Source organism: Cavia porcellus, unplaced genomic scaffold, assembly GCF_034190915.1.
Source record: "Cavia porcellus strain 051 isolate PalLab524CR breed Dunkin Hartley unplaced genomic scaffold, mCavPor4.1 scaffold_12, whole genome shotgun sequence".
Classification (NCBI taxonomy): domain Eukaryota; kingdom Metazoa; phylum Chordata; class Mammalia; order Rodentia; family Caviidae; genus Cavia; species Cavia porcellus.
Window position 1 is genome coordinate 5,809,740 of NW_026947495.1, and position 16,138 is coordinate 5,825,877.

Sequence of the window (16,138 nt, forward strand, 5' to 3'; positions counted from 1 at the left end):
AAGGAGCCAAATTAAGGACTAAGTGTAATCTGTAATTTATTATCAAAACTTTTAGTACTTATAGGCCTGGTGTGTCTCCCTGCTTTTTGATATAAAATTAAGAATTTACAATGATTTGCTAGTTTTTCTTTATAAAATATATAAAATTATAATTAAAATTCTTTTCTTTTTAATTTCTAGATCAAAGCTTATACTCAGCTTAAACTTTCAGGTCTTTTGCCATCTGCATATTGGATTGGACAAGCTATTGTTGATATTCCCTTATTTTTTGTTGTTCTTATTTTAATGCTAGGAAGTTTATTTGCATTTCATCATGGATTATACTTTGACCCTGTAAAATTCCTTGCTGTGGTAAGTTAACCTCGATTATGCTTATGCTATTTATGTATAAAATGTCTCCTAAAAATGAATTAAAACCTGTGCACAACTATGATAAATAATATGAATATTATTAATGTTTAGAAAGAAAATGTTTAATTATTTTAAAAACAATAGCTTACTATGACTTAAAATTAATTTCTTGAAACTGAGGTGATCTTTCATGGAGATCATGTACATACTTGTATGTAATCATTCATACTACAGTATATTCCTCCCTACATGTCTTCCTTGTTTGTTCTTATGCTTGAGCATGGTTTCACAAGGAAGAAACTTTTATTCCATAGTTCAGAATATGGCTTAAAATACACATTCTATGTCCACATGTAAATGATGATAGATCCTTTTATTAAATGAATTTTGTTAGGAAAACAGGAAAATAGAGCTAGGTAAGGTTGTTTGAAAGTAAACTTAACAGTTTTGTCTGAGGTCATGCTGACCTCATATATTAATTTCTGCCATGCAAATAAATAACAAACGTTGATACTAATGCATTAAATGTGATATATTAAAGTAGTAGCCCATAGTTGACTGGAAGTGATAAAGTTGTAACCAACTATACTTGGTCTTTATAGTAAAGCAATGAGAGAGAGCATTTTGCCAGGTATTAAAAAATCCTACACAGTTTTCAGTTTAAGTGACTTACTCAGGACTATATTAATAATTAATTTTAAAGACGTAATTTTAGGGCCGGTGATTTAGTTCAGCGGCATAAGCGCCTGCCTGTTAAGCACAAGGTCATGAGTTTGATCCCTGGTACCAAAAAAAAAAAGAACCAATGTAATTTTAATTGATGTAGAAGTAAGGTTAATAACTTTTCAAGTAAGCACAACTTTATAGTCTTTAGAATGATCTGTTGAATGCAATTTGGAGAATAATTTACTTAATATTTTAGTATGTTTATGGTATTTTATATGGTGTATTACTGACTATTCAGACTTTAATAGAATTGTACACATTTTTGATTTACAGATTTTTTGCCTTATTGGTTATGTTCCATCAGTTATTCTTTTCACTTATATTGCTTCTTTCACCTTTAAGAAAATTTTAAATACCAAAGAATTTTGGTCATTTATATATTCTGTGGTAAGTCACTTTTTATATTATTTCAGTTTTTCATAGCAGCTTGTTTAAAAGTTATTAACTCATAAAAGTAGTAAAAAATATTACATCTTTTATAAGTGAATAATTGAGGTGAAGAACTGGCAACATATTTTTATGTTTATCTTCCACATCATCCATTCCATGAAGGAATGATATTAAAAGCATTTAATGACTAACGTGTGGTAGAGATAGTAGGCACAGACAACTAGTACTGTTATCAGCATTGGCGCTTCCTGGCTAAGTATCTTCTCTGGCTCCGCGTTTTATTAGATGATTGGAAGCAAAGCTAATGTGGAGGCACCAATTTACAATTAAGTTGTTTGTATGAAGTTTCTAAACACTTCGTCACTTATTTTCTTCTTCTTTTTCTTTAGACGGCGTTGACTTGTATAATACTCACTGAAATAACTTTTTTTATGGGATACAGAGTTACAGCTGCTTTTTACTACACCTTTTGCTTAGTCATTCCAATCTACCCACTTTTAGGTTGCCTCATTTCTTTCATAAAGGTAAGTTTTTTAGATATTTTGGTATTTTAAAACGTAAGTGCAGATTGCCTAAATTTTGGGATCTTAGTACTTGTACTGAAAATACTAAAATGCCTCAGGTTTAGGTTAACTGCTGCTACTTACAAAATTCTTAATGCAGTAACGAAAATAATTAGGGGTCCAGTCAAATGCGTCCAACTGTAAATTGTTAAAGTACAGGATTGTGTCTATTAGATTTTTTTGGTGCTCAAAATGGTTAATTTCAAGTATGATTTAGCTTCAGTTGACTTTTGTTCTTAGAAGTTTTTGAAAGGCCAAAAAATATATAAAGGGATATGAGAGAATAAAGTGTAAGAACTTCTGTCCAAGAAAAATAAGCAGATTTATTTATTAAAATGCATAATTAAAAGAAATTTCCATGTGATTAGAAAAAAATTAGGTTATGAATTCTTGATTTAGGGTTGTTGATTAATTCTATTTACCATTCTCTTTGTTTTCAGTTTGATATATTTAATTACCTACTTTCATAGAAATATTTTAGAGGGAGATTCTAATTCACTTTAATAAGCTGTTTCGTATTTAAATTAAAATCTTCCTAACTCTAAAATACTGTTTTTAAAATTTAAATTTAAATGTGTCTACATATCCAATATATACATTTAAAAATCATATCATCTTAGGTTTCTTGGAAAAATGAAGATGTATACAATCCATGGGATAGGCTTTTAGTGGCAGTTATATCGGTAAGAAATAACAGAAAATCTTGTTTGTGTTAGTATGTTACTCTTAAGAATTCTGCTGACTTGTTTTAACTATGTTTAGATTTTATCCTGTTGTATTAAAAAAGTATATAAAATGTCAGATGTGTTAATTCTAGGTAATCTGCATCTCAGTAGTAGTGTATCTATTGTGTCTTTCATTTACTCTGTCCACTTTAATTTTTTTCATTATTAATTTTAGTTAATTAGGGATTGGGGATTTAGCTCAGCGGCATAAGCGCCTGCCTTGCAAGTAGGCAGGCGTGAGTTCGATGCCTAGTACTGATAAAAAGGAAAAAGACAAAAAAAAAAAAAAAAAAAGAATTTTAGTTAATTATAGTTCTGCCTTCCATAGAGACAAAAATAAAGGTTTTGTGTTTGGTTATATTTTATGAAACTGACCATAAATGTGAATTACAGTGGTAGAAACATAATTGTATTTAGTGGAATGAGGTACATTTTTGTAACCACACCTGTTTGGTAGGTTGAGGCAGGAGGATCACAGCTTCAAGGCCAGCCTCTGCAACTTAGTGAACCCCTGCCTCAAAGTTTAATAAAGGCTTAGGGATGTAAGTCAGTGGTAGAGTATTTGCCTCCTGATTCAAGCCCCAGAACTGCCAGCAAAAAAACCTTTAGTTTATATTAAAATTTAGGATGGGTATAGCTCAGAGTTACATCTTGTGCTTGAGCGTATTTGAGACCCTGGGTTGAATAAAGTAAAATAACAGTATTGTCTTTTACCATGATAAGATTAAAAAAAAATGTGATTATATTTTTGGAAATGGTAAGAAAGCTCATATACTATATACCTGCTCTTAGTTTTGTTGTTAAAAGAAAAATGAAAACAAAATGACAATTCATTTAGATTCAGTCTTGATCTTCTTTCAGCCTTACCTGCAGTGTGTACTGTGGATTTTCCTCTTACAGTACTATGAGAAAAAACATGGTGGCAGATCAATAAGAAAGGATCCCTTTTTCAGGTTAGTTAACTATTGTTATTGTTGTTTTAGTATTTTTAGTAAATACACATAATTATATAGCCATCAGTAACCTAATTTTAAGGCAGGAGTATTCCTAGAACACATTGTACCCTAACAGTGACTTCCCTATTCCTCTTTCCATGACTCGATCCCTATGTAACTATCAGTCTACTTTCTATAAGGTTTGCTTATCCTAAACATTTCAGAATTATGCAATATATTATCCTTTCTTTTTTGGAGGAGGGGAGTCTGATTTCTGTTACTCAGCGTTAATATTTTTCCTTTTTATGTTAATTTTTGCAAACCTAACAGCACTTATCCAGTGAAATTTAAGTTTTTGTCTTTTTTATGATCATACTGCATATTTAATATTTTAAATACTCAATATTTTTAAATATATATGATATATTTTATAATTTTCTAAGAAAAATAATAAAATACATTTTGAAAAACTTAAACCAAAACAGAATGATGGTTCTCTTAAGTACTTTTAAGTATCTTTAACTCTTTTATGTTTCACCTTAGTAAGTACATTATTTTTATATTTTTATGCTAGAAAATCATTTATAAAATTGTTAGGATTTTGATAATAAATTATATAAAAGTATCATATACATTTTTACACTGAGCATAATGTTTGGAAGGGTTCATCATGCAGCATTAACAATATTTCATTATCTTTTTATGCTGAGAAAACATTATGTTGTACTTGTATGCCACACTTTTATCAGTGTCCTCATCAAGTGAGTTATTTACATTTTTTGGCTCTTATAAATAATATTACTGTGGACATTTGTGCACAAATATTTATGTGGACATGTATTTTTACTTCTTTCAGGTAGATACCTGGAAATGAGATTATTGGGTCATATGATAACTGTGTCAGCATTTTGAGGAGTTAGACTGTTTTCCAATGTGGTAGTACCACTTTTTGTTCCTACTTAGAATGTATGAACATTCTGTTTTCTTCACATCATTACCAATATTGTTATTGTTTGTCTTTTTAATTTTAGCCATTCTGTAGGATGAAATGATGTTCATTGTGGTTTTGATTTGCATTATCCTTGTGATTCTTGATGTTGAGAATCTTTCTATATGCTTACTGTCCATATTTAGATCTTCTGAGAAATGTCTCAATTTATTTTGTACATTTAGCAATGGGGTTATTTGTGTTTATATTATTGAATTATAAGTTTTTTAAAATATATTTTTTGTATAAGTTCCTTATCCAGCTGTATGATTTGCAAATATTTTCTCCAAATCTGTACTTTCTTTTCACAGGTTATTTTGAATTTAAGAATATCATTTATAAACCATTGCTATTGGAATTAAATTAGTTTTAAATTTCTTCTTTATAGTTCTTACATATTTTGTAATAATGGCACATAAAAGTCTTTAAACTATAGATCAGTAATTGCAAACTTATGGTGTATGTGCTGCAGGGGGCTATTTGTTATCATTGAAAGTTTTAAAAAATTTGTTATCAACTACTATAGATAAATGTATAATGGTTTAACCATTAGATATTCTCTTATTAGAGGACTTAACATCTAGCTCTCCTTCCTCCTCTTCTCCCTTATCTCTTCTCAAATTTCAGAAGACTTCAGCATAACCTTTTTAACACCTGAACCACTCAGTTTCTGATTTTCTCTAAACCAGTCATTGTTATTTCTTCCCCATTTTACTTATTTCCTTACATCAGAGCCATGCTATTCCTGCTCTTAACTTGATATATAAAATCTTAAGCTTTAGTGACCAACTCCACCAATAACTTTTCCTCTTCCCATCTCTTTCATTTTAAGGCTTAGTGGACTTTTTTTCCTCTGTAGTTTCATAGTCTTGAGTTTCTCCTATCCTCCCAGTTCCTTTTCTTTACTTATTCCTCTGTCCAGAGTTGTTTACATGATTCATCACCTTAGTCTCCTTTCTGCAACCCCAGCTTCAATGTTTCTTTGACCTATCCTCTAAAAAACATAATTATTGGTTAATCTGAGTATATATTAAAGAAAAAACAAAGAGCCACTTGATAGTACTACATATTTCATCCCACATAGATTCAGCTCTTTTTTGATGTTGTTTGCTAGCCTATCATATTTTCTGAGTTAACATCTCCTTATTATCCCTTTCACGCAGGAGTTATCCCAAGCTTTCTTTGTAATCCTTATATTCCTAATAGCACCTCACCTTGCATCCTGCTTCCCAGGAGGAGATCTTGCCACCTATCTCAGAACATAGAGGACTTCATTAAAAGTTTCTACAAACTTGTACACATTTTCCATCTTTCTTGGTTTTTCCCTATCCCAAAGAGATGGCTCACCTATGACCTGAGTCATTTATTCTGTATACTGAAGAATGTTGCTTGATCAGCTTTCTCTTTCTATACCTTTTAGTTGATTTCTAGAGAGGGATCACATTTCTTAATTAGGAGAATCTATAAATTTGAATATAAATTTTTTTGTCTAGGTCTTATACTTTTAACTCTTTTTCCCTTTCCTAGCCAAAAGCCTTTTGCCTCCCATTCATTTCTTAACTTCCTATAATCTGCTTTCCCCATTACCTCTTTTGATGTTATTGTCAGTAAGATAGCTAATGATTTCATCATTGCCTTGTGTAGTATGCTCAATTTATTTCATCTTCAACCTGTAACGTAATTAAAGCCTTATTCCTGTGGATTCTGACTTCAGCCCTCTCTTTTCTTTCTGACAATTTTATTTATACTTTGGCTATATTTCCTGTGAAGACAACAACTATTGTTTTTCATCTCTATGAAATAGTACCTAATACATACTAATCATAGAGTTGAATAAATGAATTTAGATAGTATTCTTTTTTTTAATTTTATTTTAAAGAGGGTAAAATTAAACACAACAAAACAGAACATAAGAAAGCAATGTAAGAGACATAGATTTCAAAGCAAGACAACTAGAGAGCTTCACTATCTTATCATATTGTCTTGTTTTCTTCCAAATAGTTGTCCATATCTTCATATACAGTGAATTCATACAAAACAACATAGCATAAAACTGATCTGAACAGGATGATGAAGGCATTTTAGGCCTTCAAGACCAGACAATAAGGAAGTCAACAATGGCTACCCCCATTGTGTCTCTTATTCTCTTCAAAATAGCTGTCCATACCTTCATGTACATTGAAATTAAACAGAACAAAACAGATTAAAATCACTTTGAATAAAGAATAATAGTATTGCTGGATTTCACATCATGATGCTCCAGAATCGGCACAGGGTACTGTAGTGTCTCTTTTTCTTCAAAGTAGTTGTTCATTTCATCATGCGTTATATAATCAGTTCTTATAAACTGTTTATAAGTTCTACACGTGCATGAATCTCTACATATGTATCTATCCTATGTGTATTAGAGGGAAAAGCAAAACAAAGCAAGACAAAACAAAGCAAAGCCCTAGAAAAACATGACACGAAAAAGTCATATAAAACCACAATACCAAGTGATCTACAATGGTTACTATGATGTCTCTTACCTTCAATAGAATTGTCTATATCATCAGGCATAGTATAACTGGATATAGCAGTACATAACATTATTAATAAAAAAACATTGGAGACATTGTAAGACTTCAAAAGCAGGTAATAATCAAACCACAGTGGGTATCCTAGTGTAGTGTAGTTGCCTGTACTCTCAGACTCGCTACTCTTAATCTTAACAGATTCGAATAAAATCAGTCAATACAAAACAGCAATCTAACAAACCAGATTCCAATAAGATCAGTCATAATAAGACAATGTAAGTTATACAGGGCTTCAGATTAAGTTAATAGGAAATTAAGGATGATTACCATAATATATCCTGCTATTTTTGGCATAGCTATCTGTGCCCACAAATCTAGTACAAGCAGACAAACTGAAACAGAACGTGATCCATCTAAACAGAGCAGTGAAAATAATGTGGATTTTAAATCTTGATACACTATTAACAATATATTCTGCCTTGCTTTTTTAGATAATTCCTCCCCCTTTCACTCCCACAGGGTGCACTGCACATTTTGGGTCCCACCCAATTGACTTCAGTTTTTACATTGCGGGGGTAGTCTGCTATGTACCTAAGTGGTTCTGAACCTTTTTACCCCTGGGCTTGATCTTAGGTTTTCTTTCGTTATAGGTGAGTAGTTCTGTACTGCACAAAAGTATCATGTCTTTCCAACCTATCTACAGGTGCTGGTCGAATTGCCCCTATTTCTCTCTGGTTCCCTGTCACATAGAGCATTGTTTTCCCATATTTGACTTTCGGTACATAAACCCTCTTTCAGGTTAATTACATTTTCTATATAGAGCATCTTGATGGACCCTATCTCTTGATCTACACTGCCTGTGTTTCTTTTTGCTAAGGTAGCAAGGCCATCTATGTTAAGAGATGATAACCAACCTTCTCTGCCTCATTCTACTATGCTGTTTTTCTGCCATTGGTTGTCTACTTTTCTCCTTCATTCTACTGTCTGCCCTGTTCATTGAGGCCACTCTGCCACTATTCCTGAAATCCTGGTATTTTTTTCTCTATCTAGAATGTCTTTCAATATTTTTTGTAGGGTTGGGTTGGTGGTCACGAATTCCCTCAGTTCCTCTTTATCATGGAAGCATCTTGTTTCTCCATTAATTTTGAGAGAAGTTTTTCAGGGTACATCAATCTGGGTTGGAGGTGTTTTGTTTTGTTTTGTACCAGAGATCAAATGCAGGACCTTGCACTTCCCAGGCAGGTGCTTATGTCACTGAGCTAAATCCCCAGCCCAAAGGTTATTTTCTTTCAGGGCTTGGAATACTTTGCTCCAAGCTCTTCTTGATTTGATGGTTTGTGTCGAGAAGTCTGTTGTGATTTTGATGGGTTTTTCTTTATATCTGTTTCTTTTTTCTGACAGCTTTTAATATACTGTTTTGGTTTTTTTTTTGTATTTTTCATTTTTATCAGTACCGGGGATCAAACTCATGACCACCTGCTTGCAAGGCAGGTACTTAGGCTACTGATCCATCCCACGGATCGGTCCGTAGGCCTCCCCTGGAGAGGGGACAGGGATGAAGGGCAGGGCAAGAGAAAAGAGAGACGGAGACAGGATGAGATTCCAATCGAGTCTCGTTTATTCAGGAAGTATACATGGCTTATATAGAGTCAAAGGGGACATGGCCTTACAGGATAGGCCGGCTTGGATCTCCTCATATGCTGTGGGCCTATCAGACTAGCAGGAAGTCATACGTAGGCACATAGGTAAGCAGATGTGATGTCAACAAGAGGGGATTTTGGGAGATGTAGGCTGAAGTGGGAAGGTGCTTACGTCATGCGCATTGTAGGCAAGGGGAGGATCATGAGAAATGTAGGCTGACACAAAATGCCCTCAGGTGGGAGGGGCAGGACAGCGGCACCCATTCTCAGCTGCTCCCTATACTTTTCTTTGATGAATTTCTAGGATCTTGATTATTATATGTCTGGGTATAGATCTGTTTCTGGTTGTAGCTGGCTGGAGTTCCATATGCCTCATACATTTGAATATCATTTCCTTTTCCTATGCTTGGAAAGTTTTCCTTAATTATTTCTGGAATAGCCTTTGTATTTCCTTTGTGTTTACCCTTGCTTCTTCACTCACATTTTTTATTCTTAAATTAGACATCCTCTTGTCTTCTAGCCTTTGTGTTGTTACTGCATGTTTCCTTGTTATTTTTAAAAGATCTTTCCTTTCACAATCACACATTGCAAACCTATCTTCTAGTCTTGTTATTAATCTATAGTTTCTATAGATTAATTTTTTCCAGCTTTTGATGGAGTTTTTAATTTCCTTGTAATCTCTTTGAATTTGTTTTATGTATTCTAGGTTTTCTTTATATTGTTCACCGAACGTTTCTCTCCTTTTTTTGTGTTCCTCCGTTCTTTCATCTGTGTCTTCTTGAGAGGTGCTTAGCATTTCTTTTATTAATCATCTTATATCTTGCTTTACTTGAATTAATGTTTCAGTTTTGAGCTCGTCTATAATGTCACGAAGATACATCTTTATGTCAGCTGATGCTGTGTCTGATATTGCATGTTTGCTTCCCTCAGTCTCTTCTGTATTTACCTCTTCTGGATCAATATTTGCTGTGTTGGAGGCTGGAGGTTTTTCTTATTTCTTTCTCTTGTCGTGTTTTCTTGTCGTGTCTCTTGTCGTGGTTTCTTCCATGCAGGTATAAAATAGAGGTCTCAGCCCTTTTCCTTGAAGTATGCTGGCTAGGGATTTCTGCTCTCCAGTTTGCTATTGGTCATAGAGGTGCAAGCAGGGGCAGTGTATGCTGGCCCCTTCCCTCTGAGCCAGTCCATGAGCGGAGGGCTTCACCACATTGGTGTGTGACGCATACAGAACCAGTTTGGGATGACTTTGGGAGTAATTCCATCCCTGGCTATTGGGTCCTGGCCAGGGACGTGACCCAGCCCAAGCAGATCCCACCAATCTGCTCTGGGCAAGGGGCAACCAACTGAAGTCACTGCTGTTTCTTGTCCATGCCTATCCTGCCTGATTCCAATATGTCTTCCAGTTGGTCGCCCCTTTCCTGTGGGAGGATCTTATTCTGGTTAGTGCAGGTATCCACATTGGCTCTGTTCTCCTTTGGGCTTGCCAACCCCCAACTTCAGCACACTATGACCTCAAGTCTGGGGGCTCTAGTGAGAGTGCCGTGGCTGTGAATCTGAGTGCCTCCAGTGGTAGCGCCACAACCACAAGTTTGATTGGCTCCTTTCTCTTTAGTGGAGAGGATCTGTCTTCATCTAGTCGTCTCCAGGATGTTTTATTCCGGCCTCTGAGCTGTTTCTCTCAAGGAAACTGTATTTTGCTGCTTACTGTTCTGCCATCTTTAGCTCTTCCCCTAGATAGTATTCTTTAACTATGAAAGAATCCCTTATAATTCCACTTTTAGAAATAACCCTTGATTTGCTGTTGCTTTATAAAATCTTTTCTTTATATGGTGACTATATTCTTTACTACTTTAATGATTTGAAAATCTATTATATACTTAGGACTCTTTCAACACAGTCCAGAAATAAGAAGTTTCCAGAACCACTGAACAATGAGGTTGAAGATGAAGATGTCAAAGCAGAAAGACTGAAAGTCAAAGAGCTGATGAGTTGCCAGTGTTGCGAGGAGGTAATTTAGTCTTTATAGCCAAGTCGTATTAAATGTGAAACGATAGGTGCCCAGTGTTTAGTAATGAATATAAAAGCTATTTTCTTTGCATGTGAATCAATCTGAAAAATATTGCATGAGAAAAATATTTTTATCAACCTATTTTTAAATAAGCCATGATTTCAGCTATAAGCAGAAATTTATTTGTGCATAATCACCTTAGCAATGTCCAGCCTGTTGTGGAAGCATGTATTTTTTTTAAAATTCTCTTTTCAAATCCTTTTACCCTTATTAGAAACCAGCCATTATAGTTAGCAGTTTGCATAAAGAGTATGACGACAAGAAAGATATTCTTCATTCAAGAAAAGTAAAGAAGGTGGCAACCAAATACATCTCTTTCTGTGTGAAAAAAGGTTGCTATTTTTTTCTTAAATAACTTTTCCAAGAGTAATTACATTTTTAATTTGACTTCAATATAATGATCTTTTCCTTTCAATTCCTTTAGGAGAGATCTTGGGACTGTTGGGTCCAAATGGTGCAGGCAAAAGCACTATTATTAATATTTTAGTTGGTGATATTGAGGCAACTTCAGGCCAGGTATGATATATAAGAGTGGAGAGTATTTTGAATGTTCTTTTTAAATTATTATTGACAAATTAGTTTGATGCTCAAACTTTTGTTTTTAGAATTTTTAGTGTAACCTAATGAAATTATCCTTCTGATCACTTCTGAAAATAATACACATGGGGAAATTTTCATGTATACATCATTCCTTATTTAATAACCAAGGTCCACTCCTAAAATTAGATCTTAAGTGAATCAGTCACTAAATGAGAGGTTGTATATAGTATGTACAAACAGACCAGATAAAACTCCAACTAGTGACTTTGTTTTTATTTATATAATTCTTACATGCATGTTACGGTAATAGTAGCAAAACAAAAAACTTCTGGACTGTACCATACAGTGCAGTCAGCAAAAAACATAATACTGTACAAACAAGATATAGTGTACAAAGAAAAGACATTTAAGCTTTATAAACAGATACACAGAACTGTACAAAATAAAACAGGGTGATAAGTCCCTAAGTCATTAAACAAGTAGTTGTTAAATGATGAATATCTGTGTACAGTATTTTTGCTGTGATAATTATTGCATGCATGGGTGTTTTATTCACTACTTAATGGAAGATAGTTATATTGAATTCAGGAGTTAAAAGAGCAAGCCTTGATAGTTACAGACTAATTTGTATTAGTTCATTGAAAAGAAAGGTTGTGCTTATATTGTTTGATCAGTTTTTCATGCCTGTATCATAATCTGAGCAACTACTTTGAAGATAACAATACACAATGTATTGGCCATTGTTACTCTTCTACTATCTTGTTTTGAAATTTTGTATCATTGCTTTTTCTCCTTAAAATAAAAAAAAATAAAAAGAGCAAGTCTTGGCCCTCATCAATTAATTTTCAGTGATGAGCATGTCATTAACATTTGATAGAATCTTCACAAGGTTATCCTGTTTCTAGATTCTGTCCCTGTTGCTTACTTTACATCAGCTATATTGATTTACTGTTTTCCTGGGAGATACCTGCCATCACATTTTCTTGGGGTTTTTGCCTGAGCTATTTCCTATGTTGGCTGTACCTATTTCTTAAGAAGAAATATGATTAACTAAATTCCCTTAAAATCTTGGCTCACACCTTCCAATGAGCCTCCCATTTTTTCTAGTTAAAATTATGGCTTGCTTTTCTTCCGACTGTGCAGTATAGTCACCCTTTCTAGCTGTGTCTCTGACCTCCAGCTTAGCTTCCTAAATCCTTCTAGCTTCAAAAAGCAGTAAAAATTGACCTGATTCTACTTTTGCTATATACGGGCATTTGAATTAATCCAGTTTACACTTTTTTTACAATATAAGTTAAGAAAAAAATACTTACTGAAAATTGGCTTGTGTTTCTGTAGGTATTTCTAGGAGATTATATGTCAGATGCAACTGAAGAGGATGACTGTGTTAAGTGTATGGGTTACTGTCCTCAGATAAACCCCCTGTGGCCAGATATTACATTGCAAGAACATTTTGAAATTTATGGAGCTGTGAAAGGAATGAGTGCAAGTGACACGAAAGAAGTAATGAGTCGGTAAAATAACAGTCTTTAGGTCTCTTCCTATTTGGGGAAAAGCTTACATTTCATATTTTTAAAATTTTGTAGCATTTATGCACATCAATAAAAATGGCCTTTTCCATGTATTCTCAATATCATGACCAGTGACATTGTTTTTTTGAAGTCATACTGTTTTTACTAACTGTTCTAGAAAAGCACAATTTATACTTATGTATATCATGGTACACTTGTTTTGTATTGTCCACTTTGCAGAATAATGAATGCACTTGATTTAAAAGAGTATCTTCAGAAAACTATTAAGAAACTACCTGCAGGCATCAAGCGAAAGGTATTTCTGTTAAACAATGAATATATTTTATTGATAGATTAGTATCTGTTACTTTCTTGATAGAATTCCTTACAGTGAAGGATCATTAGTCCATCTCTCTTCTTTTTCTTTCTGTCTAGTTATGTTTTGCTCTAAGTATGCTGGGGAATCCTCAAATAACTCTGCTAGATGAACCATCTACAGGTATGGATCCCAAAGCCAAACGGCACCTGTGGTGAGTATGATACCTGATGATAACTGAGACATACTACATTGTGTAATATTTTAGAATAGAGCAAAAGTTTTTTCCACTATACTAGTGTTAATGATATGTACATCTTAATTTAACATCGTGTATAAATGATAAAATAGTACTAAAATACTTTAATTTCTAGTAATTTCCTTAACCTTTTAAAAGTTGATCTTAAACTGTTCGTAATATTTTATATATAAAAGAGATGCAGTTCATAGGAAATTATTAAGATAAAAGTTTTCAGGCTTTTTTCATAGGCATTTAAAAATACAGGTTATCTTTCTCATAATAATATTATCTTGAATTTATGTTGCAACTCTTTCTAGTAATTTACAGTAGTAATTAGTTGGACAGTTCTGTGAGTCTTGATTGCCATGTCTGCCATTGTAAGTTTTAGTTCAGATCCATGTTTAGATTTCCTTAGAATTCTGTGGGTTTTTTTCTTTCAACAGTAAAGGCATCAGTTTTTAGAATTCATTTGTTATTATGTGTTTTACCCATATAAAAATTCAAAATCATGAAGTTTCTTTCCATTTAATAAGCTTTCAAAACTAAGGGAAAGTAAATTAGCATAGAACTATGCTATGCATAGAACTATGATTTCATAGTTGAGCAGGATATAATAGCTACAGATATTGAATAAGTTTTGATTCAAATAACCAAGTTGTTATATTTAAAAAACTAATCATTTTCATTAATAAACATCTATTGCTTTTTAAAAATTTATGTGTGTTTTCTAGGCGAGCAATTCGAACTGCATTTAAAAACAAAAAGAGGGCAGCTATTCTGACCACACATTACATGGAGGAGGCAGAAGCTATTTGTGACCGAGTGGCCATTATGGTTGCAGGCCAGTTAAGGTAAATATCAGCAGCACACCATTAAGGGAAGAAGAATGGGAAGATTTTGAATATTCTCCATATAACCTTACAGTTATATGTGTTAACTTAAATGTTAAAAAAAATTTCTTTGAATTTTTGAGTACATTTTGTATAGGATTATTTAGAAATTTTTTGTTCCAAAATATGGCTAGCTACTTGCATTTGGAACTGGTTCAGTTGTTCAATAACTCAGAATGTTATTTTCAGGCAGGTTTGTTTGCTTGTTTGTTTGTTTATTGTTTTTTTGTGTGGTATCAAGGATCAAATGCATGACCTCATGTTTGCCAGGCAGGCACTTATACCACTGAGCTGAATCCCCAGCCCAGTATTTGTTATTTTAAAAATCATTAACTATTGTATTAGATTGTAACACAAAATATAAATATCCAAGTTCATACTGCATAAATAAAGATTGGATACATAAATATGGGAGAAGCAAATCATCCTTACAGAATGATTCTAAGTAATATATATATTATATATATTTATAAATAGTTAAACCCATAACTCCAGTCTAATCCTGAGGAAAACTATTTAGATACACCAAATTAAAGGACTTTCTAACAAAACATTAAGCCAGTACAGTGGTCATGAGGAAAGAGTAAGAAATTCTCACTGACCATTTAGAGTCTAAGGAGACATGACAACTAAGCGCAGTGTGCAATTGAAAAAGTCCTAGAACAAAAACAGGTTACTATGTGGAAAACTGGCAAAACCCAAAGAAAGTCTACAGTTCAGTTTGTACTAATGAGTTAATGTTGATTTCATGATTTTGACAAGCATACCATGGGAATACAAAATGAAAGTATTAGGGAAGCTGAAATTGTATCAGAAGTGTATGAGGATGTAATGTTGGTAAATGTTCTGTAAGTGTAAAAATACTACCTTTAAGTTATAGAAATTTAAGTGATAATTCATCCGTTGAAGCGTCAAACCACTTTATATATCATTTTTATTTTAAAAATTACTGTAGATGTATTGGGACGGTACAACATCTAAAGAGTAAATTTGGAAGAGGATACTTTCTGGAAATTAAGTTAAAGGACTGGGTAGACAACCTAGAGATAGACCGCCTTCAAAGAGAAATTGAATATATATTCCCAAATGCAAGCCGTCAGGAAAGGTAAGAAATTTCAAATGTAATTTTTTTTTTATACAAGGAGTTAAACCCATAACCTTGTGCTTACCAGACGAGCACTTGAGTCATTGACCTAAATACCCAGCTAAAATGTAATTGTAAGTCTTTATAGAGCGTTAAAAATTATTTTAAGGACTAGAACATTTTCTTTAGCCAGTATTATAGAAGTACTACTTATAGACATGTTAACATCTATAGTATCCCCAGGACTGGACTAATGAAATCTGATGTTATATTTTCAGTATGTATTTTTGCAGAAGATTGAACCCAGGAACTCATGCATGCTGGGCAAGATCTCTGTCACTGAGCTGCTTACCCTGTCCTTGTATTTAAACTTTTTACAGTTCTTACTTAGTAGTAATAACTTATTTTATTATACACAGTTATTATATCATTTCAAACAATTTTATAAAATATTTTTTATTTTTATAAAAATTATCAGTTTAATTTTGAATTTAAATAACTATGTGATATTGGTAATTTTTAAATTTTCCTGAATTTATCTTTTTTTCAGTTTTTCTTCTATTTTGGCTTATAAAATTCCTAAGGAAGATGTTCAGTCTCTTTCTCAAGCTTTTTCTAAGCTGGAAGAAGGTGAGTAGTATTGAAAAAATAAAAAGA

At 33.1% G+C, this 16,138-nt stretch overlaps 1 protein-coding gene across 3 annotated transcripts in view; it reads left to right on the top strand.

The window, feature by feature from the left end:
• The window catches only part of Abca5 (ATP binding cassette subfamily A member 5), a 76,851-nt gene that overhangs the window by 58,693 nt on the left and 2,020 nt on the right, over window positions 1–16,138 (top strand). For 2 of the 3 annotated variants that reach the window (XM_063258754.1, XM_063258755.1), the window contains 14 exons: window positions 181–351; window positions 1,351–1,464; window positions 1,857–1,991; window positions 2,651–2,713; window positions 3,617–3,708; window positions 10,713–10,839; window positions 11,114–11,231; window positions 11,324–11,415; window positions 12,778–12,953; window positions 13,191–13,266; window positions 13,386–13,480; window positions 14,239–14,358; window positions 15,353–15,502; window positions 16,032–16,111. In XM_063258754.1, the coding sequence (XP_063114824.1) occupies window positions 181–351; window positions 1,351–1,464; window positions 1,857–1,991; window positions 2,651–2,713; window positions 3,617–3,708; window positions 10,713–10,839; window positions 11,114–11,231; window positions 11,324–11,415; window positions 12,778–12,953; window positions 13,191–13,266; window positions 13,386–13,480; window positions 14,239–14,358; window positions 15,353–15,502; window positions 16,032–16,111 (1,609 nt within the window). The remainder of the gene's footprint in view (window positions 1–180; window positions 352–1,350; window positions 1,465–1,856; window positions 1,992–2,650; window positions 2,714–3,616; window positions 3,709–10,712; window positions 10,840–11,113; window positions 11,232–11,323; window positions 11,416–12,777; window positions 12,954–13,190; window positions 13,267–13,385; window positions 13,481–14,238; window positions 14,359–15,352; window positions 15,503–16,031; window positions 16,112–16,138) is intronic. The other variant, XM_063258756.1, reaches the window with a different exon arrangement.